This window comes from Leopardus geoffroyi, chromosome B3, assembly GCF_018350155.1.
Source record: "Leopardus geoffroyi isolate Oge1 chromosome B3, O.geoffroyi_Oge1_pat1.0, whole genome shotgun sequence".
Lineage (NCBI taxonomy): Eukaryota > Metazoa > Chordata > Mammalia > Carnivora > Felidae > Leopardus > Leopardus geoffroyi.
Window position 1 is genome coordinate 29,724,334 of NC_059337.1, and position 21,266 is coordinate 29,745,599.

General features: G+C 34.1%; 1 protein-coding gene across 6 annotated transcripts in view; it reads right to left on the minus strand.

Moving 5' to 3' along the window:
• Positions 1 to 21,266, minus strand: part of SCAPER (S-phase cyclin A associated protein in the ER) — a 522,269-nt gene that overhangs the window by 323,548 nt on the left and 177,455 nt on the right. For all 6 annotated transcript variants that reach the window (XM_045448989.1, XM_045448990.1, XM_045448988.1 and 3 more), the window contains 3 exons: positions 6,072 to 6,153; positions 4,435 to 4,587; positions 3,799 to 3,906 (listed from right to left, as the gene is read on the minus strand). In XM_045448989.1, the coding sequence (XP_045304945.1) occupies positions 3,799 to 3,906; positions 4,435 to 4,587; positions 6,072 to 6,153 (343 nt within the window). The remainder of the gene's footprint in view (positions 1 to 3,798; positions 3,907 to 4,434; positions 4,588 to 6,071; positions 6,154 to 21,266) is intronic.

The window sequence follows — 21,266 nt, forward strand, 5'->3', positions numbered from 1 at the left end:
AAATTCTTCCCATCCTATTAAAGAGAAAATAAAGGTAATGGAAGCTATATCCTACAAGAAAGGGTAAGGGATTTTTAGATAATTTCTCAAATTAACTTAAAGTGTACCCAACTGAGGTACTGGGGGAAAAATATTTATTCTAAATGAGTCCCAGTCTGTTCATTTGACTTGACTTTCTGTTGAGAAGCAGACAAAATGCTTTCCTAACATGATTACAAAAAGACAACAAATACTTCTGGCTTCTACAAACAAAGGTAAGCAAGGCAAGGAAATGAACCAATCTGTTAGGAATTATCTATTATTTCCTAGACTGTCATCAATTCTAGGAGATATCTAGGAGACTTCTTTCACCTCAACACCAGCGCACTCTGGCAAAAGAGATCAGCTTATATTTCATTAAGTACAGTAATGTCTTCATGTTTTTGCTAACTTAAAATATCATTTTCTTTCAATCACCTAATTTGCATAATTTTTCCAAGCTGAAATACTAATTTGGGATTCATAAAATCACATTTGGTTGTAAACATCCAATAAATTATAGTTAAGATCCTTCATGAAAGTCCTTTTTATACATCCATGAACCAAATGAAAATAAAATTTACTTAAGTACACAGGTTAACAAACACACCAAGGAGTCTCACAAACAGAAAAATATGGATTAAAAAAAACCCCTTTTTAACTTCATTCTCTATATAAGGTTGGATGTACTTCATTCAACATTCACAAAAATCACTATTAGCTTCTTTAGATATTGGTGTGAAAAGAGGATGACTCAGAAATCAGAGGTTTAATTAAAACTGATACTTCATTATTTCTCTAGCAATGTATAAAAACTAAATTTTGGAATGTATTTAAACTAGCACCCATTTGTTTTGACCTTCAAAAATTAGCTACTTTTAACACCTGGATTTTAAGACAATGAAAGAGAAAAAAAATCAAACACATAACAGCTCTTTTCGTGAAGTCTCAAAAAAACAAGAAAAATTTCCCAGTCAAATTACAACAAAAGCACAAAACATTATACCTTTCTTGCCAGGCAGCTACCTATTACGTTTAACAGGCTTAAAAAAAAAATGTGTCAAAGATCAAGAGTAAGTTATCTGATATGTCAAGTGCATAAGGTCAAAGGTACAATTTTATTAGGTCAGAGGTGGTATAAATAAAATCTTACATGTCAAGGAAGAAGGGTCACAGACAAGGTGTATATAACATAAAGACATCACAGATGACAAGTAATAACTTTAAGTAGAACAAGTATGTTTACTACAGATACCTCCACTGATTAAAAATGAAACTTCCATGTGAGTAAATATAAAACTGCCCTACTATATCACATAACTCATATCCTATATCGCATGTTTGTTTTCAGGAAGAAAGGGCTATAACCCAGAATAACTACATGAATTAAGCGAGAACTTAAGGAAAATTTAATTCCTTTCAACTGAAATAGTATAAAAAATTGAACACATCAACCAAATCTCAAATCACAACAGCTAAACATCAGGCTATGCTATAAGAGCTACAAAAGTTAGACAATACTGCACATTTTTCTTTCAAATTGCATGAACTATTCTTTCCTTCTCAACTTTTCTCACTGAAGTAAAACACATAAAATTTAGATTTCAATTTATATAACAGCAACATTCCAGAAAATGTTTAAATAATCTGTTGTAAATTAAATAATACAGTTTTTTAATTAAGAGAATTACAAGTAATTTCTATAAATGGAAAATTTTCATTTGTAATGGAATAATTAAATTCTAATTAAAGAAAGCAATTTAAGATTTTTTCAAAGTGGCACATACATACACATGACTCTTGTTCTAAACAGCAAACTTAAAGAGTGAATGGGGTAAATTATATGAATGATTCAAGTAAAATAAAAAAAAAATCCTTACTATTCACTCTTAAAATACTCATACAATTTGAGTAAAAGACAAACAATTATTTGAGGTAAACTAAATAGATGATTAATTACATGTTTTATTAGAGGTACATAAAGCCATTCAGTAGAAGCTCTCAGTTCAACTCAGCTCAATGAGCTTTTATTAAATACCTTACCATGTGTCAAGCATTATGTCAAACAATGTGTATACAGGAATTAAATATTAGGAGACTTCCAATTCCAGCCACAGTGGACTGGCTTATACTGACTGGACTATCTCCCAACTCAAAACGTTGTACAAAGTATACCAAATATCAATTTGAAGGCATTACAGTACAGCCAACAGAGCCAGAACTTGAGAGGCCGTTATCCCTAACAGAAAGGAAGCACATGAGGTAAGCTCCACATTCACTCTGGATTTTTCCTTGAAAGGCTTATACCAATTTTTGGCATGGAGACACTGCAAACTAAAAGTAGCAGCCTTACTGAGCTGAAGAGACAGAATTTGGTTTAGAGCTGCCAAAGCCACTGGAGCTTGAGGGGGGAATATCCTCAAAAGAAGGAAATCATAGAGAAGTAAGCCCAAATAACTATGTGCAATTTCCCATCAAGTGCTGGTCATACCCAGAAACTCAGGAGAAAACAGTAGCTTCAGTCCTCCTACCCAGGTAAGATTTATTGATTTATTAAGAACCAACCATAGACTTACCCCTGCTTCCTGACAGCATCCAATCCAGATCAAAGCTTCAAGTCCTCGAACTTTCCCCTCCCCAACCAAATCACCTAGCACAAGCCCAAATCCTATAATAAGCCCTTTCTAACACCTTATTTGAGAAGCTCCATAATTCCCCACAGTATACATTTTCCATTCTTTAATAAATAAAACACTATTTTATTCAACTACAAATATATTCCTGATGGTCTTCACCTGGAGAGCATTGATAAAAAGCTAAGAAAAAGAATGAACTACAACTTCACATAAACATTTAAGATCAATTTCAGAGTTAGGGGTAGGTGAAAGTAGCCAGACACAGAAAGTACATACTGTATGATACCATTTAAAGAATGTTCCAGAACAGGGAAAACTAACTGATGGTGTAGACTAGTTACCGCTTGGAGACATGTCTGGGTTGGAGCATGAGGGAGCCTTCTGGAGTATAAGAAATGATCTATATCTTGATGTGAGTGAAACATATGTAAAAATTAATCAAGCTGTATACTTGAGATTTGTGTACTCTATTAATATACATTACACTGGGGAACAGGATTTAAACACACACATGTATGTATATACAGTTACTGCTCTCATTAGAACCATAATAACTTTTCCTGGGCACCTTAAGAGATACTTCACAAACATGAATGTCTCATCTTTGGGTAGCTCTAGAAATTTGCTATTATAAATAGAACCAACAAATTCATACATTAGCAATGTCATCCATGTCTAGATAACAATTGAATGTAAAATATTTCTAAAAATATTCATACAAATCTAAATTCCACTGTAAGCAATTATAGGTAGATAAATAATGCATTTCCAAAAATTTCTAAATACTGTACTCATAAAATTATCAATTTACATGACATGTATATTGTTAATTATTTTCCAAGAAATGCAGGGCATCACTAAAGAATTATTTTGTATATTATTAAAATATCAAAATACTATGACCTTTTTTTACAGTAAAATTGTTCTTATTTCTGTTTCTTGTTAAACTGTATACTAAATTTTAGTATATGCACTGTCAAAGTGAGGACTAAATTGTATACTAAATGACATATTTGTATATTTTAGTAGTTATTAAATGTTAAATATAATTTTAAATAATCACAACCGAACATGGAATTCTTTATAATATAGGACATACTGAGTTTTCAATAAATATGTGGAAATGAACAGAAGTAAAGCTTACCACTTCTTCATCTGAAAGTTCACGCCCTTGAATGCTGCTATTCTCTCTTACGGCTTGCTGGTGTTTTTTTCCTTTAATATGGCTAAAAAGATACACCTCTGAAGAGATCTAAAAGCATAAAATCAAAGCAATTGTAATCAACATATAATTATATCTAATTATATATTCAGGCCAGTATATTATATGCATGTTGATATCACACAAGCCTTTACATACTAGGCTAAAAATATTTTCTTTAAAACACAACTCTGAGAATCCTCTAGAAGATACATAAGAAAAATCATGCCATTGTAACCAACCTTAACAGGATATCATTTCTTCTAAGTATCAGAGTTCAAATTTCAAGACTGAAAATGCCTTTTTCTTTTTTGATTCCAGTACCCAAAAATATTGCTTGGGCTATCAATTAAGCAGGTATATATCCATTTTAGCAGCAATTGCATTACTCTGGCACTTTGCACTGATACTCTTAAATGCCAATGCTATTTTTATACTACTTACTTAGCATAAAAATCATGAAAGAAATCCACGGTTTAAAATCATATGAATTTTAAAAGACCGGGAGAATAGATTTCCATAGTTTAACAAACTTTAGTAATAAATCATATCATCACAATATTAGTAATGACAACCTACCAGGACATTACAGAGGGAACACTGCTTCTTTCTTTCATAAGGAGTCAGTTTGGGGGCATAATCAGTATTTGCATGCCGCCCACTGCTTAACTCAGCAGCTTTTTCTTTTCTTTGTTCAATCTGTTCCATGTGCCTTCGAATGCTTTCATCATGCTGTGAATGAAGTCAAAGCGTGAGAATATAAAAATGATGCAAATTATACGAAGAACTTAAAAAAACAGTATTTCCATTAAAGAAAGTTTCTACAATAATAGAAGAAATGTCTTCATTCAATGTTGACGTGAACACTAAGAATAAGCATTTACATAAAGCCCTTTAATATCTCCTACATGCACAGTAACGTCTCTTAGAGTGTGCTTCTTAGAACAACACCATAGGATATTGTAAGTGCTTTGTGGAAAAGGTTCTATCCGCAAATAAATTTGGAAAACACTACATTAAAGCAAAACAGGTTTTTAACACTGAACTATATGGAGCCTGTAGTATGTCTCTGTGCATTGTGACTCAATAAACCTAGCTCATACTAAAAAACATTTTACACACTTAATTGACTGCAACACACTTTCGAGAAGCACTTCTGGGAACACACTTTCGGAAATGTTGACCCCTATGTAAAGACCAAGCATATCCTCATAGCAGACAAACCCCATCATGATGCAGACTTCTACCACACCAACTCCACACCACCATTTCTGGTTGCCCCACACCTCCAGTGACTTACCCCCAAAACAAAAAACATAACCAAGCTGAAAAAACACAATTCCAGAATTCTGACTTAACACTCATACTTTTTCATATGATTGGAAATGTCATCCCACCCACCTACCTATTCTCCTACCCATTCAAGATTCAGCTCAGGAGTTATTCTCTAAAATTTTTTCCTGACTTCTGAAATGCTTCATATTAAACTCAGTGTCCTCATCCATACTTTCATAGCACTCCAAGTAATATGTCCATATGGAAATTATCTGTTTAGCAACTGATTCTCACACTACATTAAGAGTTTCTTGGAATTTAGAATCATGACTTACTCATCTCATTAACCCCACGTCTACTACAAGGCTCAACAGATTTTTGGTACATTAAATTTTAGTGAATGATAAAGTCCTGTGATAAAATATGGCCCTCTACCTTATGGAATGTACTATCTCTGTGAGGAGACAATGTATAAGTAATTGTTACACAGTGTAAAATATACTGCTAGAAACTGTATTACTAATGGTAAAGATTTTCTAGAAAATAGCAGTTTATCATAATTTCCCAAGTTACAATCGCACAATTCATAGGCACTGAAAATCAAGTGAAACTAATTATACTAATCATTTTTTGTTTATTTGTAAATAATTAAAAAGTATAACTATCAGAAACCAAAGAGTAATGCCTTCAAGTCACTAACAAATTGGTTAGTAAAAACAGGAAAGTTAAAATTCCTTTAATTATTCTCATCATTTTATCATATTAAAATAAATTTTTCAGACAGTTGAATTAGAACGGACCAAAACCAAATCATGTAAGTCTTATTAACCAAATATTAAGAATACAAATTAAAATGTTATACAATCCCTTAAATAAAAGATTTAATCTCATGTGCCATTGAAAGCTCTAAAATTTCAAATTGAAATATATACTACCCTTACCTTAAGCTGAATTTTTTTTTGGAGCTCTTCCATTGCTTCTTGTTGAGCAGCTGTGAGTGCAGCCAAGCGCTCTTCCCTATCTCTGTAAGAAGATAGTAAAAAACGATACACTCAACTGCTTGGAGAATCGAACTTCACGAGGTTAAAAATGATTAGGATACATAGGCTTATATATTCTACAGGATTATTATTTTTTAAATTATTCTTTCTGATTGCCTATGTCCCAAATACACTGCTCAATAAGTGTTTAAAAAGCAACACAAGTTTTCAGTTATAAAAATAGGTTTCTGGGGGCATGTGGGTGGCTCAGTCAGTTAAGCATCTGACTTCAGCTCAGGTCTTGATCTCATGGTTCATGAGCTCCAGCCCACATTGGGTTTTCTGCTGCCACCATAGAGCCTGCTTCAAATCCCTTGTCTCCCTCTCTCTCTCTGCACCTCCCCTGACAGCACTCTCTCCCTGCCAAAAATAAATAAATGTTAAAAAGAAATTTAAAAATAATAGATTTCTGGACACAGACCCAGGTATGGATTTAAATACTAACTACCACTCGAACTCTCATTTAAATATGGCATGTTGAGAGGGAGGAGTTAAATTGGCAACAAGTAGGGAGATCCTAAACTTGTCTTGTTCCTCCAAAACACCAAACAGACCTCACAATGATTTGATAAAATCATTCTTAACACCCAAGAAATCAACCAGAGGTCTAAGAAAACAAAAACTGCAAGTCTACAAGTAGAAAAGCAACCACCTTTTGGAAGGCAGGAGGTGCAGAGAGTGGTCTTGGGGGAAACATAGCTGTGGGTATAGCAGTGGGGAGGGAGCCTACTTATGGAGGCTATCGCAAAGTATTATAAGCAGTGGAGTGTAAAATCTGAACTTGTAGAAGTCTGCTACAGTGGAGGAATTGCCTGGCTTAAAGGTGCCCGAGTAGCAAAGCAGGGAGGAATCCCAGGAGTGACAGCCAGCGTGGTCTGAGGACCCCCTCGGTCACAAAAAGGACAGGTGGGGCAAAGGTGCTGCACTATATCCAGGCACAGGAGCAGAATAAGGGCTGAGGGCAGCAAGCAGAGTTGTTGGTGTTCTGCTACATTTTGACATAAACCCTGAACTGCTACAGTCCTGCCACTGTTTTCCTCCCACAGGCCAGCAAAAGCATTCCAAGGCCCTCCCCCAGAAAAAAAGCAATGGTCCATGCCTCCAGAGTCCCTAAAATTTGGAGGAGTTCTGAAACTCAGTCATGGGCCTGAGATAAAGAAGCTAGGACACAGGTAGAGTGAATGCAGGGTTCTGACAGAAACAGGGGTGACAGGAGGGGTGACTGATTATTCTTCTGTGAGGGTTCCCCTGAAGAGTGGGAGGCATTATCTTTCAGCTCTGGGGCCAGAGAGGGGAGCACAGCCATATTCAACTCACCCATCAGCATGGAGAGCCCTCAGGGAGCAAAACTGTATCAACTAGCAGAGGCGAGAACCATTTACACCAAGCCCCACCCACCCCATGCCCTGAAGGCACATTTCCACTGCAACAAGTCAGCCTGAGAATCAGCACAGCAGGCCTCTTCCCCAGAAAAACAGCATAAGCAACTTGCTTGCACCAAGTCTATGGATCAAAAAGTATACAAAGCTTCAGATCTAGGGGAAAAAAGATCTAGCTTACTGTTTACTTTTACTACCCTTTGATCCAGCAATGGCACTATTAGGTATTTACCCAAAGAATACAAAAATACAGATTCAAAGGGGTATATGCACCCCAATGTTTATAGCACCATTCTCAACAATAGCATATTATGGAGAGCCCAAATGTCCATCAAATGATGAATGGGTAAAGTAGATGTGGGGTTTGTGTGTGTGTGTATGACACACACACACACACACACACACACACACACACACACACGCACACACACACACTTGAATATTAGCCAGCAAAAAGAATGAAATCTTGCCATTTACAATGACATTGATGGAGCTAGAAGGTATTATGCTAAGAGAGATAAGTCAAACAGAGAAAGATAATTACCATATGATTTCACTCACATGGAATTTAAACAACAAAACAGACGAACATAGGGGAAGGAAGGGTGGGAGAAGAAGATGAGAGAGGGAAACAAACCACAAGAAACTCTCAATGACAGAGAACAAACTGAGGGTTGTTGGAGGGAGGTGGGTGGGAGATGGGCTAGATGGGTGATTCGTATTAAGGAGGGCACTTGTGCTGAGTACTGGGTGTTGCATATAAATGATGAATAACTGAATTCTACTCCTGAAACCAATATTGCATTGTATGTTAACTAAAATTTAAAATAAATAAAATAAATAAAAAATACACACAGCATGTTGAAAACATATTTATTTCTGTTCCCTTCCAAAAAACCACAAGAAATGAATAGAATAGGCATAAACTCACAAAGATAAAAATAACAGGAAAAGAAACAATCATAAATTATGAGACATACAAAGAAGCATGACCAGGCTTTGAAAAAATCAGTCAACTAGGGGCGCCTGGGTGGTTCAGTCAGTTAAGCATCAGACTTCAGCTCAGGTCACAATCTCACAGTTTGTGAGTTCAAGCCCCGCATTGGACTCCACACTGACAGTGTGGAGCCTGCTTGGGATTCTCTCTCTCTCACTCCCTCTCTCTGTCCCTCCCCCACTTATGCTTTCTCTCGTACTCTCTGAAAAATAGATAAACTTAAAAAAAAAAAAAAGAAAAGAAAAAGCAGTCAATTGAAACTGTTCCTGAATGAGGCCATATGCTGTATTTAGCAGACAAAGACTACAAAACAGCTGTTACAAATATGTTCAAAGAATTAAAACAAAGTATGCCAAACTAAAGAAAAATATTATGGCAATGATTCAACAAATAGGGAATCTCAACAGAAAAATAGAAAGTTTTTTTAAAAACCTTTCCAATAAAAGAAACCAAGAATCCTTAAACAAATGGATGATTCCATATGAAATAGCTCCCAATGTCCAAAGCTGGAACAATTTGAGTAACAATATAAATAATACTGGTTTACAGCACAATGTATAAAATAAATATATATAAGTCCACACTGACATTAAAAAAAAACATTTAAATGAATAAATAGGAGAGAATAGACAACTGTCCTGTACAGAAAAATTATCAACAATTAACGTAGGAATTCTTCCCTCAAGGAGGTAAAGAATAATTCCCCACCTTTTCAGCATGGCCTATGCTTAGTGGCTTGCTTCCACCGGGGACAGCATAGAGAAATTTTTAAAGTAACAATGGAGAAACCTGACAAACACTAGCTTAGCCAAGTGATCAAGGTTAATAAAATCAGTGATAAGTCCAATTGATAGCATGAACCTCTGACATGTTACAAATGGTAATTCACAGTCACATCTGTGCTCTTCTTCCCCAAAAGCTATAACATCAATTTCACCATAAGAAGAGCATCAGACAAGTCCTACCTGAGGAACACTCTACAATATACCTGACCACTACCTAAAACTGTCAAGGTCATCAAAACCATGCAAAGTTTAAGAAACTGTGACAACTCAGAAGAGAAATGACAAATATCTGAACAAATAATGGCCAAACACTTCCCAAACTTGATATGTACAGAACAGAATAACCATCAAGACAATAAACCTAGACAAATCAGAATGAAACTGGTTACACACAGGCAGAAAATTGTGAGAGCAGGAAGAAAAAAACAACTCACCATATACATAGGAAAAACCAATATGATTAATGGCTAACTTTTCATCAGAAAAAAACAGAAGTCAAAAAATTCAAACTACTGAAAACAAAAAAGAAAAAAAACAAGAACTCTAAATCTGCCAAAAATATCATTCAGAATGAAGGAAAACGCCAATGATACTTCAACAAAAATTTTTAAAAACAAAAACAAAATGAAGGCAAAATATTCCTAGATAAGTGAATACCAAGATAATTCAATGACAGCAAAACTCCCTTCGTAGAAAATACTGAAGAAAGGCCACCTAGCTAAAGAGAAATTATGCCAAAAAGTAACCTGAATCCATAAACAAAGAAAATGAAGTACACCAGAAATGGTAAATATGTTAATTAGTATAAAGGAACTTATAAATGTATTTTCTCTTTTACTCTAATTTTCTTTGAAAATTGTGACACTACATAAAGAGATAATTCTATCACTGGATTGTTGAGTTTACCACATATATAGATATATGTGACAATGACAACACTAGAGGAAAAGGATATAGACCTATAGTGGAACAAAGTTACTCTATCTTACCAAAATTAAGTTTGTTTTAATCAAAAGTAGATTTTAATAATCTACTTCGTTACTTTGTATTGTAGTAAAGAGAGCAACCACTAAGCAAACAACTAAAATAATAGTTTTAAAAATCAAGAGAAAAATTTAAATAACACACTAAAAAAGTATTAAGAAAAAAAGCAGTAGTAAGAGAACAAAAAAAACTTGAGATGTATAGAAAACAAGGATCAAAATAGAAAATATAAATGTAATTATATCAATAATTATATTCAATGAGAATGGACAAAACACTTTCATGAAAAAGCAGAAACTAGCAGACTAGATCAAAAAGTAACTTCAACTTTATTTAGACTATAAGAGACACAGGTTAGATAAAAAAGACATTTCATGTAAACTATAGCCATGGCTATATTTAAAATAGAAAAAAATTGACTTTATAGCAAGAAATATTTTTTTTAAATGTGAAAGAGGAACATTTCATAATGATGGAAGGGTCAATACCCAAGGAAGATATTATATGCCCCTAACATTGAGACACCAAAATACACAAAGCAAAAATTGTCAAAACTGAGAATATAAATAGACAATTCAACAGTATTTCAAAAGTATATGGAAGTCAGTGAAAGTGATAACACCACAACCCAAAACTTCTGGGATGCAGCAAAGGCAGTCATAAGAGGAAAGTATACAGCAATCTAGGCTTTCCTAAAGAAGGAAGAAAGGTCTCAGATACAGAACCTAACCTTACACCTTAAAGAGCTGGAAAAAGAATAGCAAATAAAACTCAAAACCGGCAGAAGACAGGAAATAATAAAGATTAGAGCAGAAATTAATGCTATCAAAACCCAAAAAACAGAACACATCAATGAAACCAGGAGCTGGTTCTTTGCAAGAATTAACAAAATCGATAAACCACTAGCCAGTTTGATCCAAAAGAAAAAGGAAAGGACCCAAATAAATAAAATGAAGAATGAAAGAGGAGAGATCACAACCAACACAGCAGAAATAAAAACAATAATAAGAGAATATTATGAGAAATTATGTGCCAATAAAATGGGCAATCTGGAAGAAATGGACAAATTCCTAGAAACATACACACTACCAAAACTGAAACAGGAAGAAATAGAAAATTTGAACAGACCCATAACCAGTAAGGAAATCGAATTAGTAATCAAAAATCTGCCAAAAAACAAGAGTCCAGGGCCAGATGGCTTTCCAGGGGAATTCCATAACAGTCTATCAGAAATTAATAAAACTAGACAGAAAATCAGTAAGTATACAGAAGCCTAGACAAAACTACCAACTAACTTAACTGCCATTTAAAGAATACTCCATCCTGGGTGCCTGAGTGGTTCAGTTTGTTAAGCATCAGATTCTTGATTTCAGTTCAGGTCATGATTTCACAGGTTCATGGGACTGAGCCCCACAGATCAGGTTCTGCATTGACAGTGCAGAGCTTGCTTGGGATTCTCTCTCTCTCTTTCTCTGCCCCTCCCCTGCTCTCTCTCTCTCAAAATAAGTAAAACATAAAAAAAAAAAAAAAAAAAAAACCAAAAAAAAAAAACACTTGACCCAACAACAGCAGAACACAAACACTTTACAACAGCCTGTAGGACTTTCTCCAGAATAGTTTACATTCAAGGTCATAAAATAATCTCAATGAATTTAAAGGGACTAAAATTATACAAAGAATATTCCTCGACTACAAAAGATTTAATTATAAAACAACAGAAAATTGGAGATATATCACCAAATATTTGGAAACTAAGCATGATTCTAAATAATTCATGTATCAAAAAAATCTAAAAAATATTAGAAAATATCTTTAATTAAAATTAACATATCAAAATTAATGGGATGAAGTTAAAGAAGTGCTGAGAAAAAACTTTATACCCTTAAATGTTTGAATTAGGAAAGTAGAAATAGGGGCACCTGGGTGGCTCAGTCAGTTAAGCATCCAACTTTGGCTCTGGTCATGAACTCATGGTTTGTGAGTTCACGCCCTACCTAGGGCTCTCTGCGGAGCCTGCTTCAGATCCTCCGTCTCCCTCTCCCTCTCCCTCTACCCCTCCCCCATTCACGCTTTCTCTCTCTCTCTAAAATTAACATTAAAATTTTTTTTTAATTTTTAAAATTTAAAAGGGAATGTAGAAATATATAAAATCTATCAACTAAAGATTCAACCTCATAAAAGTAGGAAAAGCAGAGCTAATGAAACCCAAAGTAAATTAAAATTAGGAATGAAAGAGACATCACTATAGATCATAGTGAAATTACTTATTAGAAATAATGAACTTTATAAATATATAAAAATAAAGAACTTAAATGGAAAGGTCAAATTCCTAATAAGACACAAATTATGAAAGCTGACTGAATAAGAAACAAAAAAATCCCAATAGACCATAAAATGCTAAATAGGTGATGGGTATTAAGGAGGGTACTTGTTTTGATGAGCACTGTGTGTTATATGTAAGTGATGAATCCCTTAACTAACCAGAATTTAATAAAACTTGAAACATGAAAAAAAAATGAGTTGGTAATTTAAAATCTCCCCCAAAAGAAAAATTCAAGCCTAGACAGATTCTCTGGCAAATTATATTTAAAAAAATAATGCTGATCCTAACACAAACAGTTCCCCTAAATAGTGCAAGAAAAACCACTTCCATCATATTCTATGAGGAATGAAAACCAAAGACATCACAAGAAAATTATACACCAATATCCCTCATGTAAATATCCTTAACAAGAAATTAGGAACATATAAAAATGAGTATACACCATGACCAAGTAGGAATTAACTCAGGCATGCAAGGTTGGTTTAATATTGAAAATGAATTAATGTAATAACTACAACATACAAAAAAACTCTGCACAATCCTCCTAATGGATGTGCAAAAAAAAAAAAAGCACATTTATTTAACAAAACTCAGTCCATTCATGCTAAAAGGCACTCAACAAACTAGAAATACAAGAGAATTTCCTCAATCTAATAATGGGGATTTAAGAAAAACCTACAACTAACATCATTGGTAACAGGGAAAGACTAAATGCTTCACTACTAAAATTAAGAACAAAGTAAGTATATACAATGTCACAGCCTCTACTAAAATTATATGCTGGCATGTAGCCAGTGCAAAAAGACAATGGAAAAAAAAAGACATTCATACTAGAAGCAAGAAGTATAACACTCGTAATTTCCAGATGATGTGAGTCTATATGTGAAACATCCTAAGGAAAAACAACAAGAACAACAAAAAAAAAACACCATCAAAACTAGTAAGAAAACTGAGCAGGTAATAAAAAAACAAAGTTGTAAAATGAAATATATAAAAAATTGATTGTCTTTCTGTATACTAGCAACAAATACTACCAAAAATAAAGAAAATAATTCCAATCACAATGACTTCAAGAAGAGTACTTAGAATACATTTAAGAAAAAAAGTGCAAGACCTACAAATTAGAACTATAACTAAAAACTATAAAACACTATTGAGATAAATTAAAGGAGATATAGAGATATCATATTCATGGATCAGAATATACAATATTGTAAAGATGGCAACTCTTCCCACAATGATCTATAGATTCAAGGCAATTCTTACCAAAATCCCTGCAAGCTATTTTGTAGAAACTGGCAAACCTAAAACTTACATGAAAATACAGTTTTGAAAGAGACAAAGTAAGAGAACTTACATAGCATGATTCCAAAACTTGCTATGAAGCCACAGTAATTGACAGTCTGGATAGAAATATACATATGAATAAAACAGCACAGATCCATAAATAAACCCTTACATGTATGACTAATTGATCTTGAACAGGTGGCAAGGCAATAAATGGTGAAAGAATAGTTTTTCAACAAATGATGCTGTGATAGATATCCATATGCAAATAAATTTAGATCTTTGTTTCATACCATACATAAAAGTTACCTTAAAAGGAAAAGAATACATGAACAAACAAACAAAATCAGAATCAGACCTATTAATATAGAAAACTGATGGCTGCCAGAAGGGAGAGATATGAAGAGTTGGGCAAAATGGGTGAAGGCGATAGGGAGACACAGGTTTCCAGTTACGGAATGAATAAGTCATGGGAATAAAAGGCACAGCATAAGGAATACAGTCAATGATACTGTAATAGTGATGTAACAGGACAAATGGTAGCTACACGTGTGGCAAACAAAGCATAATGTATAAACTTGTCAAGTCACTAAGTTGTAGACCTGAAACTAATGTAACACTGTGTGTCAACTACACTAAAAATAAGTCATTAAATTAAATAAAGTCACAAGAAAAATGGACTTATAGACCTAAATGTAAGTACCAAACTGAAACACTTCTTGAAGAAAATATGTGAAAAATAATCTTTGTGATTTTGAGTTTGGCAAGATTTCTTAGATATGACACCAAAAGCTTCATACATAAAACAAGTTTGATATATTGGGTTTTATTAAAATTAAAACTTTTGCACTTCAAATAACTATTTAAAAGATAAAAAGATAAGCCACAAATTCTAAGCCATACCTGAAAGGATGGGAATCCAGAATATATAAAGAATTTTTACAATTCAATAATAATGAAGGACTCACTTGAAAAATGGGCAAAAGATATGAGTAGATGTTTTACCAAAGAAGATAGATGAATGGCTAATAAGCACATGCAAAGATGCTGAACGTTAGTCATTAGAGAAATGCAAATTACAATCACAATGAAACAGCACAATATTCCAACTAGAAAGGCATACGTTTAAAAAACTGATCCACCAAGTGTTGTCAAGACTTTGAAGAAACTGAAACCCCTTCACTACTAGTGGGTATGTAAAATCGTGTGACTAATTTTGGAAAAACATTTTGTAGTTTCTTAAAAAGTTAAACATACATCAACCCTATAACCCAGCCATCCATCTCCTAGCTATTTGCCCAAGAGAAATGAAAGCATATGTCCACAAAAAGTACTCATACACAAACGTTCAGAAAAGCTTATTTATAATGACCAAAAAAGTGGAATAAACCCAAATTTCTATCAATAGAAAAATGCATAATTAGTATATGGATATATACTAATTAGCAATAAAAAAGAAGCTGTATGTACAAGTAACAATCTGAAGGAATCTCAAAATAATGCTGAGCAAAAGAAAGTGAAAGACAAAAGAGAAAGTAAATCATTGGCTGTCTGGAGAGGAGGGTAGAGGGAAGGAGAGATGGACTATCAAACAGCATGAGAAAATCTGGAGGGATGGTGGTTATGTTCATTACCTTAATCATGCTGATGGTTTCAGAGATTATATATGTGAAAACTCATGAAATAGTACACTTTAATAAATGCAATTTTTCATATGTCAATTATATCACAATAAAATTGTAAAAAAATTTTCTTAAAAACTGTCTACTCCAATTTTAGACAACAATATAGAGCATCGAGAATATTCAAAATGCTAGTGAAAATGTAAACTGTACAACTATATTGCTAAACAATTTGGCAGTGTTTACTAATGCAGAACATTTGCAATAACCCAGAGACCAGCAACCTCATTCCTAGGCATAAAACCAATTAGGCTAAAAAGTGCAAGAAGCTTGTATAGTGATTATTATTAAGGTTGAAGAAGGGGTGGTAATTTGGAAGATACATGGGAGGGATCCTGTGGTGCTGCTAAATGTTCCATATATTGACCAGGTTAGAGGATACAGAGGCATGGTGACAATTCACCAAGCTGCAGATTTATTCATTTGTGTATTATTCTGCTTATGTTATAGTTCAGAAAAATGTTTATTAATTTAAAAAATATAGGGTTATCTCACCCTTTAAGTTAAAAACCATACTTATATGAACAAATTCCTATACTACATCAAAACCAAGTTGGGTTTATCCCAGGAATGCAGGCTTGACTAAATATTTAAAAATTAATCATCACATTAGATCAGATTAAAGGAGATATTTTACATGAACATATCTATATGAGATAAAACATTTGATAAATTCAACTCCATGATTTTAAAAAACATACAACCTTGTTTTCAAGAGTAGAATTTAATGATTCATCACTTACATATAACACCCAGTGCTCATCACAAGTGCACTTTTCAATACTCATCACCTATTTAACACACCTCCCCCACACCCACTTCCCTCCATCAATCGTCACTTTGCTCTCTGTAGTTAAGAGTCACTTTTGGTTTGCTTCCCTCTTTTTTTCTTTTCCCTTCCCCTACATTCATCTGTTTTGTTTCTTAAATTCCACATGTGACAGAAATCACATAGTTTTGGTCTTCTTCTGACTGATTTCATTTAGCATTATACCCTCTAGGTCCATTCTTGTTGCTCCAATGGCAATATGTCATGCTTTCTTATGGCTGAGTCATATTCAATATGTATGTGTGTGTGCACATGCGCACACACACATGTGCATCACGTCTTCATTATCCATTCATCTATCAATGGACTATTGAGTTGATTCCATAAATCTTCACTATTATAAGTAATACTGCCATAAACACAAGGGTGTATAAATCTTTTCAAATTAGTGTATTTATTTTCTTTGGGTAAATCATCTGCAGAATTACTAGATCATATACTATTTCTATTTTTCAATTTTTGATAGAAATCTCTATATTGTTTTTCATAATGTATGTACCAATTTACATTCCTGCCAACAGTGCATTGGAGTTCTTTTTTCTCCACATCCTCACCAAAACTTATTTCTTATCTTTTTGATTCTAGCCATTATCACAGGTTTAAGGTAATATCTGTGGCTTTGATTTGCATTTCCCAGATGATTAGTGAGGTTGAGCAGCTTTTCATATGTCTGTTGGCCATCTATATATGTCTTCTTTGGAAAAATATCTATTCAGGTCTTCTGCCCATTTTTAATTGGATTACTTGTTTTTTTCTTGTGTTGACTTGTATAAGTTCTTTATATATTTTGGATATTAATCCCTTATTGGATATATTCTTTGCAATTATCTTCTCCCAATCTGTAGGCTGCCTTGTCATTTTGTTGATGGTTGCCTTTGCTGTGCAAAATCTTTATATTTTGGTATAGTTCCAATAATTTGATTTTGCATTTGTTTCCCTTGCCTGAGAAGACCTATCTAGAAAAAATGTTTCTATGGCTGATGTCAAAGAAATTACTGCCTATGTTCCTTCTAGGAGTTTTATGCCTTCAGTCTCACATTTAGGTCTTTTTTTTTTTATTTTTAAATTTTTTTTTTTTCAACGTTTATTTATTTTTGGGACAGAGAGAGACAGAGCATGAACGGGGGAGGGGCAGAAAGAGAGGGAGACACAGAATCGGAAACAGGCTCCAGGCTCTGAGCCATCAGCCCAGAGCCTGACGCGGGGCTCGAACTCACGGACCGCGAGATCGTGACCTGGCTGAAGTCAGACGCTTAACCGACTGCGCCACCCAGGCGCCCCTCACATTTAGGTCTTTAATCCATTTTAAGTTTATTTTTCTGTATGGTGTAAGAAGGTGGTCCAATTTCATTACTTTCCATGTAGCTCTTCAGTTTTCCCAGCACCATTTGTTGAAAAGATGATCTTTTTCCCATTATATATTCTTGCCTTCTTTGTCATAGATTAGTTGACCATATAAACATGGGTTTATTTCTGGGATCTCTATTCTGTCCCATTGATCTATGTGTCTATTTTTGTGCCAGTACTATACTATTTTGATTACTACAGCTTTGTAAGACATATTGAAATCTGGGATTGTGAAACCTCCATCTTTGTTCTTTCTCAAGATTGCTATGGCAGCCCTAGGTCTAAATCAATGGTATTTCTAAACACCAGCAACATACATGTTTAAAAAAAATTTTTTTAAGGAGATTTTATTTATAACAGCATAACAAAAATAAACTAACAAAAATAAATTTCAAAAAATGTTAACACACATATAATTAAAAATAAACTAATGAGGTAAAAGGCTTGTAAACTGAAATGTGCAACTTTGCTGAAAGAAAATACAAACACAAAAAGATTTTTAAAAACCCTATATTCATTAATCGGAAGACTTAATATTTTTAAGATGTCAGTACTATCTAAAGCAAGTCACAGATTCAATGGAATCTCTACCAAAATCTCAATGATTTCTTTTGCAGAAATGGGGGGAAAAATCTATCCTAAAATTCACATGGGACCCTGAATACCCTAAACAATCTTGAACAATAAAAAACTAAAAGATCCCTGATTTCAAAACTTATTACAAACCTACAGTACTGGTATAAAGACTTATACAACAGTGGAACAGAATAGAAGGCCAATACATAAACCCTCAAATATATGATCAAATGATTTTTTTTTTATTTTTTTTTTAACGTTTATTTATTTTTGAGACAGAGAGAGACAGAGCATGAACGGGGGAGGGGCAGAGAGAGAGGGAGACACAGAATCGGAAGCAGGCTCCAGGCTCTGAGCCATCAGCCCAGAGCCCGATGCGGGGCTCGAACTCACGAACCGCGAGATCGTGACCTGAGCTGAAGTCGGACGCTTAACCGACTGAGCCACCCAGGCGCCCCATGATCAAATGATTTTTTGATAAGGGTGCCAAGGGAAGACCATCGAATGAGGAAATGACAATTTTTTCAACAAATGATACTGGGAAAAGATATTCACATGCAAAAGAATGAAGTTAGATGCCCACCTTATAACATATACAATAATTAATTCAAAATGGATTGAAGACCTAAACATAAACCTAAAACTAAAACTCCTAGAAGAAAGCATATGGAGCAGAGAGTTTGGCAATGGTTTCATGGGTATGACACCAAATGTACATGCAACAAAAGAAAACACAAATTGGAATACATCAAAATTTAAAATTTTTGAACAAGAACATAATGAAAAGGCAATCCACAGAATGGGAGAAAATATTTGCAAATCAAACGTCTGATAAGGGTTAATATTCAAAATATATAAAGACACTTCTACAACTCAACAAGAAAAAAAAACCTGATTAAAAACCAGGCAAAGATTTTGAATAGACACTTCTCCAAAGATGATATATAAATGTACATTAAGTACAAGAAAAGGTAGTCAACCTCACTTATCATTAGGGGAATGCAAATCAAAATTACAATTAAGATGCCACCTCACAACCCATTAGGATGGCTACTATCTCCCCCAAAAAGAAGAAAAAAAGTCAAAAGTAAAAAAAGCAAAGCTGATGATATGGTGAAATTAGAACTCTAGTGCCAGTGGAAACGTAAAATGGAGCGGCCACTACAGAAACAAAGTATGCTGTTCCACAAAAAAATGAAAGATAAATTTATCATATGATCCAACAATTCCACTTCTGGCCACCTATATACCCCCAAAAATTAAAAATAGGGACCTGAACAGATATTTATATACCCACATGTACAGCAGTTTTATTCACAACAGCCCAAAGGAGAAGCTATCCAGGTGTCCCTTGACAGATAATGGGTAAACAAAATATAGTGTATACACACAATGCAATATTATTCAGCCCTAGAAAGGGAGGATATTCTGACACATGCTACAACATGGAAAAACCTTAAAGACATCACAAAAGACAAATAGCATATGATTCCATTTATATGAGGTGCCTAGAGTAGTCACATTCATAGACAGAAAGTAGAATGGTGGTTGTCATGGGCTTGGTGGCAGGAGGGGACGGTTGTGAAATATAAAGCTATTACTTAGTGGATACTGAGTTTCAGTTTTGAGAGATGAAAAGTGTTATGAACATGGACAGTGTTGATGGTAAGCACAACAATGGGAAGGTACTTAGTGCCAATGAACTGCAAATTTTAAAATTATTTAAATAGTAAATTTTATGTTATGTATATTTCACCACAATAAAAATACGCACAAAAACTGTTTATAAAAAGGTTATAAGGGGGCGCCTGGGTGGCGCAGTCGGTTAAGCGTCCGACTTCAGCCAGGTCACGATCTCGCGATCCGTGAGTTCGAGCCCCGTGTCGGGCTCTGGGCTGATGGCTCAGAGCCTGGAGCCTGTTTCCGATTCTGTGTCTCCCTCTCTCTCTGCCCCTCCCCCGTTCATGCTCTGTCTCTCTCTGTCCCAAAAATAAATAAATGTTGAAAAAAAAAATTAAAAAAAAAAAAACAAAAAAAAAAGGTTATAAGGATTATAATATGTAATTTGTAGTACACAAATATGTAATTTATAATAGAAGTTTTATAACCTTTTTAATAAACAGCTTTTGTACATATTTCTATTGTAGTGAAATATATATAATATAATATTTACTTTTTTTAAAGTTTAGTTATTTATTTTGAGAGAGACAGAGGGCAAGTGGGGAAGGGGCAGAGAGAAAATTCAAAGCAGGCTTCGCAGCACCAGTGCAGAGGCCGAAGCGGGGCTTAAACTCATGAACTGCAAGATCATGACCTGAGCCGAAGTCTGATACTTAACCAACTGAGCCACTCAGGCACCCCATAAAGTTTACTATTTTAATCATTTTAAAAGTTACAGTTCATGTAAAGATATTTCTGAAGACCTAAACAAATAGAAAAAAACATTTAGTGGTATGTTCATAAACCTAGAAGGATCAATTTAAAATATATCAATCTCCCCGCATTACTTTATAGATTCAATACAATGCCAAAGATCAGAGCACACATAAAAGAAATAGAAACTAAAAAAACAATAGAATAGATCAATGAAAGCAGGAGCTGGTTCCTTGAATTAATTAATAAAATTGATAAATCTCTAACCAGACTTCTCAAAAAGAGAAGAGAAAAGACCCAAATAAATAAAATCACAAAAGAAGAGAGGAGAAATAACAACCACCATCACAGAGATACAAACACTTATAAGAGAATATTATGAAAAATTGTATGCCAACAAATTGGACAACCTGGAAAAAATAAATAAATTGCTAGAAACATATAAACTACCAAAACTGAAAAAGGAAGAAACAGAAACGTTGAACAGACAATCAGCAAACAGACCGAATCAGTAATCAAAATTATCCCAATTAT